This window comes from Hyla sarda, chromosome 2, assembly GCF_029499605.1.
Source record: "Hyla sarda isolate aHylSar1 chromosome 2, aHylSar1.hap1, whole genome shotgun sequence".
Classification (NCBI taxonomy): domain Eukaryota; kingdom Metazoa; phylum Chordata; class Amphibia; order Anura; family Hylidae; genus Hyla; species Hyla sarda.
This window is the reverse complement of record NC_079190.1, coordinates 9,254,738-9,268,794: the sequence shown is the minus strand read 5'-3', so window position 1 is coordinate 9,268,794 and position 14,057 is coordinate 9,254,738. Positions and strand designations below refer to the sequence as shown.

Genomic DNA, 14,057 nt, shown 5'->3' with positions numbered 1-14,057 from the left:
CCAGTTGAAAAGGTCGGTGATGAAACTGGGTAAATGGCACGGCCTCCACGGCCGCCGCTAACCAACCCAGGACATCCATGCAAAAGCAAATGGAAACTGGAGCGGACTCTTGATAAGAGCGTCAGCCGATTGGTCGGCGGAGTCAAAAACGGCAGAGGCCGCGTCGAACTGGAGCCCCAGGAGAGTGGTTGGACTTGTCCTAATTGACCATCCAACTGAAGTGAGACAAAGTCTGGAGGTTGAGACTAAGACTCTCCAGGATCTGGGCCCTAGCTGGAGCTCTGATCAGGAGGTCGTCCAAGTAAGGAATCACGGAAACAACTGTTGTCCGTAAAAGGGCCATCGCAGACGCCAGGACTTTGGTAAAGGTCTGGGGAGAAGTGTTCAGACCGAAATGGAGAGCCACAATAGAAGATGACCGTCCAGAACCGCAAAGCGGAGGTACCGCTGATGACCGGGAAACAAAGATGTGGAGGCAGACGTCCTTGATGTCCACCGAGGAACGAAAATTCCCCATGAACCAGGGACGCCAGCACTGAACGGAGAGACTGCATTCGGGATGGAAAAGCAGAAGATGCTGGCTGAGATACTCAGATAGGCTGGAGGGGCGGCCAAACTCACCGGGTCTGGAAGACAACCGGGGTAGAATAGCAGGGGGGTCTGGGGGATCAGTGGAGCAGGCAGAGCAAGTGGGTTCAGCAGAACAGGGCATTTTGGAGTTACAGGTTTTACAGACAAAATGGGAAACGCATGCTCCAGATGTCTGTTTAGAGGGAGGAACAGTTCTGGGCACAGACATAGTGAAAAAAGAACTCTCACCCCCAAGTCTGTGTCCCCAGGGCAGCTGCTGTGAGGAGAACTCCACTCTAGTGTAGATAGAGAAGGGAGAAATGCTGGCTAATAGCAAGAGAGGTGCGTGCCAGAAGCAGGGGCACTGATTGGCCCCTGCCACCATAATCGTGCGCACAGCGCTGATTGATGGTCAGTTCGCGCCCCTAGAAGCTCCGGCGGTCCTGGGTGGGCGAGCTAAAGCGCCCCGGCTGCCGAAGTTCCGACAAGAAATACAGTAATGGCGCCCGCTCCTTGCCCCGAGCGCACGTCATTCGCATATGCGCTCGCGGTGAAGTGGGCGGGCGAGATGCCACCGGCAGCAGTCTGCTGCCAAAAGAGAAAGTAAACCGGCGCTTTGTGCGCCCGCATAGAAGAACGCCGTGGCTGTCAGCCGCTTAATGTTAAACACATACATACACTCACATCCTTCAATGCATGTGAATGAACTGTGCCCCATCCAAAATGCCACTGCTCACCCCAGAAATAAAGCCCCCTGTCCAGGCCAGCCCATTAGACCCTGAAAGGTGGGCCAAAAAATGAGGATCTCCAGAGGTTGCAAGTCTGCACCTAAGGGAGAAAGGGAAGTATACTCACCTCAGTCAGAAGAACTTATCTAATGGAGTCTTCTGTCGGGTCTTCAGTCAGCTTTCTGTCACCTGTATCGCGCCGAGCTAACATGTGCGAGCGAGGCAAGCAGGGAATAGGGGGACCGGGACCCATAAGGTACAACCCCAGGCGCTGACCGTTGGCGAGAGGGGGTTGACAGTACATATATACGATGTCTGTGCCTCCTCAATTGCAATGGGGAAACAGTGAGCCGCAGTTCCCGAGTCCCCACCTGAAAACAGAAAAGAAACGGAATAAAAAACTAACACATCCCTAATCTAGGAAAATAATAAAGCATAAGACCTGGTCTAAATAGAACTCCAGACCAGCGTCTACCTCCTTAGACACTAAGCTAAAACCGATTGTTGCCATAGTGTCAAGCCTCCTAGTGACAGCAGCATACACCCATGGTCTGTGTCCCCATGGTCTGTGTCCCCCAAATGGAGCCGATCGAGAAAGACCTTTATCCCGTAATTCACAGGAGGAGTTGTTTTTAGCTGGACAACTCCTTTAAAAGGAAATAAGAAATAATGATTGTGCCACCACAGTAAAGAGCTGTATGCGTGGAAAATGTCCCAAAATGAAACAAGCTGATACTCATGGGTGGGTCTCACCTCCTGAAAATGATATTGTAGAACTGAAAGCAGGTTGGTGACGTCGGTGGAAGTTCATTCGTCAGGGTAATGGTCACCTTCACATTCTCTCCATTCCGGGTTTGGCTAAACACCTCAGTAACCTTCATACAACAAGTGCAAAGAAATCAAATCCTGTCAACCATTATATGAGCCCCTTCAATCACTAGAGAGAAGTAAACTGATGGCACTCCACAAGACAATAAAACCAATACAGCCAAAAAATATCATTTTGCTCCTAAAGTGCGTTACCCCTTTTTGCCTGGAGCATGGACTGACTTGCATGCTATGGAAACAGCAAATCAGCAAAGCTCTAAAAGGGGTTATCCAGGAATAGAAAAACAGTAAATTTCTTTCAAAAACAGTTCCATGTCTGTCCCGAGGTTGGGTGTGGTGTTTGACAACTTGGCTGCATTTACTTCAATGGAACGGAGCTGCAGAACCACACCCAACCTGGAGACAGACGGGGAGCGTTTTTTTAAAGAAATCAGATCTGTTTTTCTATTCCTGGATAACCCCTTTTAAGTGTATATTCTGGGAACCCTTTTACTATATTTATGACCTGCTTTGACAAACTTAGGCTACATGTTGCAGAATTGCTGCAGCTTTTATGTAAGGAATGATTGCACTAAGTTTCCATGTGAAAATTGTACTGCAGTACAGATTTCATACTGTCAATTTGTGAAGTGGGTAAAATATTGATGACTGACATATAGGTCTACACTTACACACTTGCAAATTGGCACTGGATAAAACTACACCCAGTAAGCACCATTGGTTGCTATGGACAATAAAGTATTTCTATTGATACACAAGACATATTTTAATCACATGAGGTGGATAAGTTTGCTTATCTCCAATCAATAACAAACCTATCCATTTTACAAAGCACAAAAAAGTTACCTTGTTCAGTCTTTTTGGTAAAAATAAAATTGTTCCGTCAAACGCACGTGCTTTCCCAATGATTTCGTCATGCTGGTATAGTAGGGCGGTGCGCAAACGCCTGGCCTCCATTGGGGGGTTGAAGTCAATGTGATACTGATACAAGGCCCATTGAGGTCGTGAGATCAGTCTGATATGGTTGGTCACAAGCTGAATGGTGTTCCCAGAAACACCTGCAGATAAAATTATTTATATCATACAAAGACTTAATATGTCCACAAAATTAGTCTTCCTCTTCTGTCAGGTTATGCATGTGTTAGCTATGTAACTGTTAGGGTCCATTAAAGGGGTACTCCACTGCCCTGGCATCCAAAACATTTAGTTCAGAACGCTGGGTGCCGCTGGGTGCGGGGGTCGTGATGTCATTGCATTGAGGGGCGTGACATAATCTCACAAGAGGCGTGGCTGTGACGTCATGACCCCCGTAGCCCGCATCCAGTGTTCGGAACTAAATGTTCCAGACACTGGGCCAGTGGAGTAAACCTTAAAAGGAGATTTTTTTTTAACACTTACCGTAAAATCTCCTTTCTCGAAGGATCCATTGGGGGACACAGACCGTGGGTGTATGCTGCTGTCTCTAGGAGGTGACACTATGACAACAAGAAAGACGGCTCCTCCCAGCAGGATATACCCGCCTCCAGGCCCTGAGGTAATCAGTTAAAGTACTAGAGCAATAGGAGAGGACCGACAGGTCAAGGAAATAAAAAAACGAACTGTCCGAGAACAGAAGAAAAGATAAAACTGAACATGCCCTCGGACAGAGAATAAAAGAGAAACCCAAAAGGGCGGGAGCTGTGTCCCCCAATGGATCCTTCGAGAAAGAGATTTTACGGTAAGTGTTAAAAAATCTCCTTTTCTCTATAGGCTCCATTGGGGGACACAGACCGTGGGAGGTACCAAAGCCGTCCCTTGGGTGGGCAGATAATCAGTCAGGCAGATGGCTGTTCCACTTCTGCCTGCAGCAGTTTACGGCCTAGACTAGCATCAGCCGATGCAAAGGTATGAACCCGGTAGAACCTCGAGAAAGTGAGAAAAGACGACCAAGTAGCCGCCTTGCAATCTGCGAGGCAGAGGCTTGTTCTGGAGAGCCCAGGATGCCCCAACATAAACAGGTAGAATGAGCCACAACCCTGAAGGGAGGAGTCTTCCCCCTACAGCGATAGGCTTCCTAAATGGCAGACCGGATCCACAGAGAAGTGGTTGCCTTGGAAGCAGGTTGTCAATACAAAGACCTTCCGTAAGGACAAAAAAGGAATCGCACTGACGAAATGAAGAGGAGATAGAGAGGTAATACCTAACCGCCCAAACCACATCCAGTTTGTGGAGTAAATGCTCCCTAGAATGAGAAGGAGCGGGACAAAAGGACGGAAGAACAATGTCCTCATTGAGATGAAAGGCTGAAACAACCTTAGGTAAAAAGGAAGGATCTGGCCGGAAGACAACCTTGTCCTGGTGAAGCACCAGAAATGGAGAACGGCAGGATAGAGCTGCCAATTCGGCCACTCTCCGAATGGAGGTGATAAGAAAATGCCACTTTCCAAGAAAGAAGGCGCAGGGACACCTCTAAGGAGTTCAAAATGTTCACCTTGGAGTACCCCCAGAACCAGATTCAAGTCCCAAGGGTGAGAAGGTGACCGATAAGGAGGGACAGCATGCGCCACTCCTTGAAGGAAGGTCCGGACATGAGAATTAGAAGCTAGAGGACGCTGGAAAGAATAGAAAGGGTTGAAACCTGACCCTTAAGGAAACTGATAGACAACCTCAGTTCCAATCCCGACTGCAAGAAAGAGAAGACGGGAAACCGAAAAGGTAAAACCACTCCTTGTCCCGAGCGCACATATAATTCGCATATGCGCTCGGGGGAACAGAGCAGGCGGTTAAGACGCCAGCAGAGACTGCCGGAGAAAACGAAAGTAAGCCGGTGCTGAGAGCGCCCGGCTCGTACCAGCGCCGCGGCTGTCAGCCGCATATAAGGCGCTGGTGGCGAAAATGAAAGTAAGCTGGCCCGAACTGGTGCTGCGGCTTGCAAAGAAGGCGCTGTTCACACACAGAGCCAACATAACATACATGCCCCCTCAAAGTGCCACTGCTCATAGTGCTAAACAGAACATACATGCCCCCTCAGAGCGCCACTGCTCCCCCAGAATAAAATTAATTCCCAGTAAGCCAGCCCAACCTTAAAAGGTGGGCCAGAAACAGGGGGTCTCCAGCAGTTGCAAGTCTGGTCCCGGGACTTGTCTTACCTGAGGAGAAAGAGGGAAAGTACTTACCTCAGTCAGAAGAACTTACCTCATGAAGTCTTCAGTGAAGTCTTCAGTCCGCTTTAGTTACCTGCATCACGCCTGGCTGCTATGCGCGAGCGAGGAGAGCAGGAGAAATAGGGGGACCCGGACCCATGAGGTACCACCCAGGCGCTGACCGTTGGCGAGGGGGGGGGGGGGGTTAACAGCTCATATACGCAATGTCTGTTTCCCCTTACTCGCAATGGGGAAACAGTGAACCGAAGTTCCTGAGTCCCCACCTGAAAACAGAAAAGAAAAAGGAATTTTAAAAAACTAACATCCCTATACTAGGAAAAAAAAAAAAAAAAAAAAACAGAAGACCAGGTCTGGAGCAAACCAGACCCGTCCACCTCCTTCAGACACTAACCTTAAACTGACTAGCTCAGAGAGTGAAGGCGGGTATATCCTGCTGGGAGGAGCTGACTTTTTTGTTACCATAGTGTCACACCTCCTAGAGACAGCAAGATACACCCACGGTCTGTGTCCCCTAATGGAGCCGATAGAGAAAGAACTCTTTTCGCCCGTCGCCTCACTTCTTGAAGGTGGCATCCGCATTCCAGGCTTAAAGCCACATGCAGGAACGGTGGCTACCAGGTAGCTTGTGGTAAAGACAGCACAGTGGCTGCACATGGAAGCAGAACACAGAAAAAAAAATCTCCAGCTACGGAGCATCGGAGAGCTAGATTAAATAAATCCTCCAGAGGGATCTTGAAGACTACCCTGGCGGAGTTGGAAGACCATACTAAAAGGGCCGTTGACATTCAGCAGAAGCAAAAGCAGGAAGAACCTGCTGCCTCAAGGGCAGAGATTGCCAAAGTATCCACCTACATGTCCGCTGGATCCTTGAAGGCCGCCGCATCAGCCAAAGGCCGGGTAGGCGCCTTAGAGAGACGGGACACCGGCGGATCCACAGTTGGAGAGGAGGTCCACCAAGCAATTAGGTCCTTGGCGAAGGAATACCGCACTTGAACCTTCGTTTCCTGAAACTTTTTGTCAGGATGACTTCAGGCGGATACCAGCAGGGCGTAAAATTCAGCGAGAGAGCTGAAAGTCTTGAGTGCCGGTCGGGCACAAAGAAAGGAGACTTCTGGAGCCACGTCCGAAGTTCCTGGGTCCTTTAGATGGAAGGAGTCTCTTATGGCCGAAACCAATGAGTGCACAGAGTCAGCCATATCCGTGAGAGCTGAAAATCTTGGGTGCCGGTCGGGCACGATGAAAGGATATTTCTGGAGCCACGTCCGAAGTTCCTGGATCCTTAAGATAGAAGGTGTTTCTTATGGTTGAAACCAATGAGTACACCACATCAGGTATATCTGTGCAGTCCTCTGAGTCAGATGCCGACCGGGTACGTGGTTCTGGAAAGCCAGTGTGGCGACCACGGAAGCGACCTCTGAGGGAGTGACGCTTGTACAAGTGGAGTAGCGGGTGAGTCCTATGAGGGGAGCGCCCGTGCCTATCAGGAGACCCAGGGAATGAGTCAGAGAATACATCCCCATCACGCTTGTGAGAGCGGTGATATAGAGAGAAGGGAAGCGGGTCCCTATGGAGGGCCGGCATAGGGCGGACCTCTCCCAGGCGGAGACCTAAGCCAAGACGGATATAGACTGGGAGAGGGATAGATATAGCAGGGGAAGCAGTGGTGCTGGTGGAACAAGAACCAAGCATTGTAAGAATTGCGGCCCCTGCAAAAAAACAATAGGTGACCAGGACCACTAGAAGGATCCCCGCAGCCGTGAGTGGGCGTGGCTAAAGCAAGACAAGGGCCCGCGGCCAGTGAAATAATGCTATAATGGATAAGGTGACTTAAACAGGACTTGAGCCTGTAACTTATGACTGTGTTAGAATTAGGTTGAAGAGCGCTGCAGCACAGAAGCAGGGCTCAATAATAAAGCAATCCCGTGCTCTAGAAAAAGAAAAACACACAGCCAGCTGCGAATGGGCGGAGCCAATTTCCAACGTTAGCGGCTGAAGTACATGTTCGGCTGATAATGGAGCCCGCTCCCAGCCCCGAGCGCATGTGCGCATGACAGGGGGAGGGAGCGGGCAGGCTCCCCTCCGGCAGCCGTACGCTGCCGACAGGGACAATGAAAATGTGGCCGATAATAGCACCCGCTCCCAGCCCCGAGCGCTTTGCGCATGACAGGGGAAGGGAGCGGGCGAGCTCCCCGCCAGCAGCAGAACGCTAACGACAGGGTCATATGGAAGGCGCGATATGCGGCCAATAATGGCGCCCGCTCCCAGCCCCGAAAGAGACAGGGGAAGGTAGCGGGCGAGCACCCCGCCAGCAGCCTCACGCTGCCGACAGGGACATATGGCGGACACTATATGCGGCCGTTGAACCGCGCGCCCGCAGAAAATGAGAGCCATGACAGTGAAAACACATTTCCCTCACAAATTTGCACTCTATTCCACACCACTGCTATAAAATGGGAGACATTTATCCCCCACCCCAAGAATAAAGGAACCCCATAAGAGAAGGAACAAGGTTCCTCAAGCCAGGCCCCATAAGACTACCAAGAGTGGGCCAAAATAGGGGGTCTCCAGAGGCTGAAAGTCCCTACCTGGAAGAAAAAGGGGAAAAATATTCACCTCAGTCAGAAGAACTTACCTCATGAAGTCTTCCTATGAAGTCTTCAGCCAGCTTTTATCACCTGCATCACGCCTGGCTGCTATGCACGAGCGAGGCGAGCAGGGAATAGGGGGACCCGGACCCATGAGGTATCAACCCAGGTGCTGACCGTTGGCGAGAGGGGGGGGGGTGAACAGCGCATATACGCAATGTCTGTGCCCCCTTACTCGCAATGGGGAAACAGGGAACCGGAGTCCCTGAGTCCCCACCTGAAAACAGGAAAGAAAAAGGAATAAAAAACTAACACATTCCCTAACTAAGAAAATAATAAAACATAAGACCTGGTCTGGATAAATCCAGACCATGTCCACCTCCTTCAGACACTAAGCTTAAACGAATTACCTCAGGGTCTGGAGGCGGGTATATCCTGCTGGGAGGAGCAGACTTTCTTGTTGCCATAGTGTCACCTCCTAGAGAAAGCAGCATACACCCACGGTCTGTGTCCCCCAATGGAGCCGATAGAGAAACAACATTTTTCATGGAGAATTTTTGCTCCAGAGCTCTGGTGCTGAAAATACGGTGCAAAAGCCTCCCAATGTTTTGAATAAGATTCTTCTGCACCATTCACACTACAGAATTTCCTGGACACGGTCAAAAGAATAAACATTTTTATCTTTAGGCGGAGACTGCTCGTAAATGAATTGCTGTCTTTGGAGAAGCATTTCTGAGTGGTCTAGTTCCAGCTTGATCTGCCAACGCCAGCTTCAGAGGGAATTTCATGAATATCTCTGGGCGGAGATTCCATAGTGTGAATGAGCCATGTGAATACGATAGATTCCACTGACTTTTCTAGGATCTAGAATGCTACACAGGTACGTGCAGGGACATAGAAGATTGTGGCCATCCCAGTCATTCTTCCCCCCCCCCCCACACAAAAAAATCAAAATAAAAAATAGATAACTAAAAAAATAACTAAATAACTAAATAAAAAGCGGCCGAATTACCGGTTTTGGAAGCTTTCACATGTTCTATAGTTTGACGTGTATTCACCCCAACGTCATGAAAGTCACGTCTACGTCCCCCTCGTTCTCCGAGCGATATATCCTGAAATCCGGCTGAAAGCTGTTGAACTGTAATAAAAAGCATGAGCACATGGTTATAGGTGTCAATCCATTGCATCCCTGTTTTGGACTGCGACTGCCCAGCTTTATTAAAAATCTCCCCCACTCCACCACAGCCAATGCCTCTTCTACTACAGCCCCTCTCCCCCAATGCCCAGCACCAATATTATTGTCTCCTACTAGCAGTATACTACTACTACTAGCTCCCACCAATGCACAGCACCAATACTACTGCCCCCATCACTATTATTGTCCCCCCCTTACTGTCCAGGACCAATAATACTATTGCCCCCAGCATCTATTATTTGCCCCACTGCCCAGCACCACTACTACTTACCCCCTACTGCCCTACTGCTACTGCCCCCTACAGCACCATTACTACTAACCCCCACCCCTAACTACTGAGCAATAAAATTGCTACTGCTCCCCCACACTGCACAGCAGCAATAATTCTACTACTTCCTACCCCCAATGCCAAGCGCCGCCGCCGCCGCCGCCGCCGCCTCCCCCCACCGCCCAGCAGCTTGACAGCTAGTGCACAGACCACCATAGTAGCAAAAGCTAGTGGTATTATTTATAGATAAACATTAAGGTCAGTTACCATCAGCTGGGGGTCTCTCCACTGCTGGTGGACCTCTCTGCCTTCCTCTTCCAACAAGCAAAGGCTCAGACGCCGTCTGTCGTGCTAGTGGCTGTGGTCTCTCTGTAGCTCTGGGGACTTGAGTCTCTTGCACCTGTAATGAGGAGGGAAGTGCCCTGTGTTATGGGTAAAGTATTGTTCAATGATACTGCTGGCTTAGAGGCTGCAGAGCAGGATGCATTGTGGGTGACAACAATTCCATCATTTATCAACAGGAATGATCTGGTGTCCTTCAGGCCGCTGTCCACGTTCTCACAGCCAGGGGAAAGATAAACCCACACAGCAGAAAACTAAGCCTGCAAAAGTCATTAACATTTTAGACAATTTCCCATGGAAGAAGCTTATTTGGTCTTTAATGCAGAGGAGTAAAGTTTCTATATCACAGAGGAAAGCTGTAGCCATAGAGCTTTGGGAATGGGGTTGGGTAAGGTATGACAACCCAGTTCCCACACTGGCAGCAGATAGACTAAAGGAGAAGACCCTCAGACTATAGGAGAAGACCCTCAGAGACTAAAGGAGAAGACCAGAAAGCGGCAGAAGATCTTCAATCACTCTACAAGGATTCAATGAGAGGGGGGCACATAACCTGTCCAGGTGGTCCCACCGGGGCCTGCTCCTGGACACGGGCTCTACCGCGGGCTCGGGCCCTGGCTCGTCCAGTCATCTTCTAGTCCTGCAAAGGAAACACAGGAATTTTTAAAAAATCTTAATGCACCAAATGCAACAGTTTATCTTTCACAATAATATATATTTGTTTTAATTTTCCCAACTCCACATTGTCCAGTATTGCTGTGAATCCCAAACTGGATCCTATCAACTACAGGCATACTTGCATCTTTAAAAAGGAGTACTCCACTAGATAACATTTTATTAATCAACTGGTGCCAGAAAGTTAAACAGATTTGTAAATTACTTCTATTAAAAAATCTTAATCCTTCCAGTACTTAGCTGTTGTATGATCCACAGGAACTGTCCAGAGCAGGATAGGTTTTCTATGGTGATTTGCTCTTACTCTGGACAATTCCTGACATGGACAGAGGTGTAAGCAGAGAGCACTGTGGTCAGACAGAAAAGAAATTCAAAAAGGAAAGAACTTCCTGTGGATCATACAGCAGCTGATAAGTACTTTTTTAATAGAAGTAATTTACAGATCTGTTTAACTTTCTGCCACCAGATTTAAAAAAAAAAAAAAAGTTTTCCAGTGGAGTACCCCTTTAAGGACACGAGATTCTCCTTAGGATATAGTTTACATGGGCTTATAGCAAACATGTATCACCTGCCATGCTATTGGGGGGGGGGGGGGGGGGGTTGTGTGGCCAAGAAGTGGTAAGCTTTATCAAAAGAGCTCAGATCAATGCATGTAGATATGTCCTGCAATGATCTGTATGAGTAATCAAACCACTGCTCACACAACTTCTCTAGGGGGACTAATGAAGTGTAAAATATCAATTCAATATAATCCATAAAAGGAAGAAAGGAGGAGATTTTTTAACACTTACCATAAAATCTCTCTCGAAGGATCCATTGGGGGACACAGACAGTGGGTGTATGCTGCTGTCTCTAGGAGGTATGACACTATGGTAACAAAGAAGTCGGCTCCTCCCAGCAGGATATACCCGCCTCCAGGCCCTGAGGTAATCAGTTTTAGTACCAGAGCAATAGCAGAGGACCGACAGGTCAAGGAAAAACACGAACTGTCCGAGAACCAGACGAAAATATATAACTGAACACACCCTCAGACAGAGAACCAAAGAGAAACCCCTAAAGGGCGGGAGCGGTGTCCCCCAATGGATCCTTCGAGAAAGAGATTTTACGGTAAGTGTTAAAAAATCTCCTTTTCTAAATAGGCTCCATTGGGGGACACAGACCGTGGGACGTACCAAAGCCGTCCCTTGGGTGGGCAGATAGTCAGGCAAACGGCTGTACCACTGCCACCTGCAGCAGACTACGGCCCAGACTAGCATCAGCCGATGCGAAGATATGAACCTGGTAGAACCTCGAGAAAGTGTGCAAAGACGATCAAGTAGCCACCTTGCAAATCTGTGAGGCCGAGACTTTGTTCTGGAGAGCCCAGGATGCCCCAACAGAAACAGGTAGAATGAGCCACAACCCTGAAGGGAGGAATCTTCCCCCTACAGCGATAGGCTTCCGAAATGGCAGACCGGATCCACCGAGAAGTGGTAGCCTTGGAAGCAGGTTGTCCCTTACGACGACCTTCCGTAAGGACGAAAAAGGAATCACACTGACGAAACGAAGAGGAGAGAGAGAGGTAATACCTAACAGCTCAAACCACACCCAGTTTGTGGAGTAAATGCTCCCTAGAATGAGAAGGAGCGGATAAAAGGACGAAAGAACAATGTCCTCATTGAGATGAAAGGCCGAAACAATCTTAGGCAAAAAGGAAGGATCTAGCCGGAAGACAACCTAGTCCTGGTGAAGCACCAGGAACGGAGAACGGCAGGAGAGAGCTGCCAATTCAGACACTCTCCGAATGGAGGAGATAACAACAAGAAAACGCCACTTTCCAAGAAAGGAGGCGCAGGAACACCTTCCCAAAGGGTTCAAAAAGTTCACCTTGGAGTACCCCCAGAACCCGATTCAAGTCCCAAGGGGGAGAAGGTGATCAATAAGGAGGGGCAGCATGCGCCACTCCTTGAAGGAAGGTCCGGACATGAGAATTAGAAGCCAGAGGATGCTGGAAAAGAAAGAAAGGGCCGAAACCTGACCCTTAAGGGAACTGAGAGACAACCCCAGTTCCAATCCCGACTGCAAGAAAGAGAGAAGAAGGGAAACCGAAAAGGTAACAGGCCAAAAGACATGAGCTTCACACCAACTAAAATAAGACCGCCAGGTACGGCGGTAAATTTTTGCCGAGGAGGACTTCTGAGCCTTGAGCATGGTGCGAATGACTTGGGAAGACAAACCGCGGTTCTCAAAACCGCGGTCTCGACCGCCATGCCGTCAAAGCAGAGACGGTAATAGGGGTGATACAGGAGGCCTGAGATAGGAAGTCTGGATGATAGGGAAGGCGCAACGTTAAGTCTTTCAGGAGCCTGACCATGACGACGTACCACGCCCGCCGTGCCCAGGCTGGGTCACTAGAATGGCAGAAACGTCCCACTGAGTTTCCTCAAGACCCCAAAAAGAGAAGAAAGGGAGGAAACAAATAAGGTAAGGCAAAGCCCGACCACCAAATAGACAAGGTAGGGCAAGGCTCGACCAAGAGAGAGGAACGCTTCGGTTGTGGCGGGACAAGAAGAGGTCCACGCCTGGAGCGCCCCAGGGGTTGCAGATCAATGCAAACACCCCTGGATGTAGGGACCAGTGCCTTGGACGACTGAGGACGGGCCGAAAAGATCACATCCCAGGGACGGCCGGACTGAAGATAACTGAGATGGCCGGAAACCTGAGTTCCGCCCAGGAGGGAAATTCCCAAGAAGCAAGCAAAGAAAGAATTGCCCTAGGCCCCAAAATGTTGAAGGGGAAAAAGACCCCAGACCGGGCGGTCCCTGAAAACACCTCCCCAGTCTGACAGACTGGCAGTGATGGACAGGTAGGAACACCCCCGAAAAAAATGAGGGGGAAAACGAAGCCACCATAGAAGGGACCAACAAGACTGACGAGAGAGGACGATCTTGCGGCCGAGAGACAATGGAGACCTGTCACACCGGAAGAAAATCACCAGTTGAAGAGGTCGGTGATGAAACTGGGCAAATGGCACGGCCTCCACGAATCGACCCGGGACATCCATGCAAAAGCAAATGGAAACTGGAGCAGGGAGCCGAAGGCATCAGACTCTTGAAAAGAGTCGGCGGAGTCGAAAGCGGGCAGAGGCCGCATCGAACTGGAGCCCCAGGAGAGCGGTTGGGCTTGTCCCAAATGACCATCCAACAAGGTCTGGAGGTTGAGACTAAGACTCTCCAGGATCTGGGTCCGGCTGGAGCTCAGATCAGGAGGTAGTCCAAATAAGGAATCACGGAAACAACTGTTGTCCGTAAAAAAGGCTATCACAGGCGCCAGGACTTTGGTAAAAGTCCGGGGAGCGGTGGACAGACCGAAATGGATAGCCATAATAGAAAATGACCGTCCGGAACTGCAGAGCGGAGGAACCGCTGATGACCGGGAAACAATGAGAAGTGGAGGCAGGCATCCTTGATGTCCACCGAGGAACGAAAACTCCCCTTGAACCATGGATGCCAGCACCGAATGGAGAGACTCCATTCGGGATGGGAACACAAGATGCTGGCTGAGATACTCGAGAACCAAGACTGGGCGAACATAAACTCCTTTCTTGGAGACCACAGGGAGGGTGGAATGGAATAAACCTCGAAAACGTTCCCCTGAAGTTGCATGTCCAGGCATCCTGGAGGGTAAGAGGAGACCAACCACCCAAGAAAGGTCGGCGGGTGGGGGCGGCCCTTCAGGCCGAGGAAG

The 14,057-nt window shown here is 49.6% G+C and overlaps 1 protein-coding gene across 7 annotated transcripts in view; it reads right to left on the bottom strand.

The window, feature by feature from the left end:
- Positions 1-14,057, bottom strand: part of LOC130358207 (piwi-like protein 1) — a 107,942-nt gene that overhangs the window by 61,646 nt on the left and 32,239 nt on the right. For all 7 annotated transcript variants that reach the window (XM_056561094.1, XM_056561092.1, XM_056561091.1 and 4 more), the window contains exons 2-6: positions 10,210-10,296; positions 9,585-9,717; positions 8,867-8,992; positions 2,973-3,184; positions 2,052-2,173 (exon numbers count right to left, since the gene is read on the bottom strand). In XM_056561094.1, coding sequence (XP_056417069.1) covers positions 2,052-2,173; positions 2,973-3,184; positions 8,867-8,992; positions 9,585-9,717; positions 10,210-10,287 — 671 coding nt within the window. In that variant the 5' untranslated portion in view covers positions 10,288-10,296. The remainder of the gene's footprint in view (positions 1-2,051; positions 2,174-2,972; positions 3,185-8,866; positions 8,993-9,584; positions 9,718-10,209; positions 10,297-14,057) is intronic.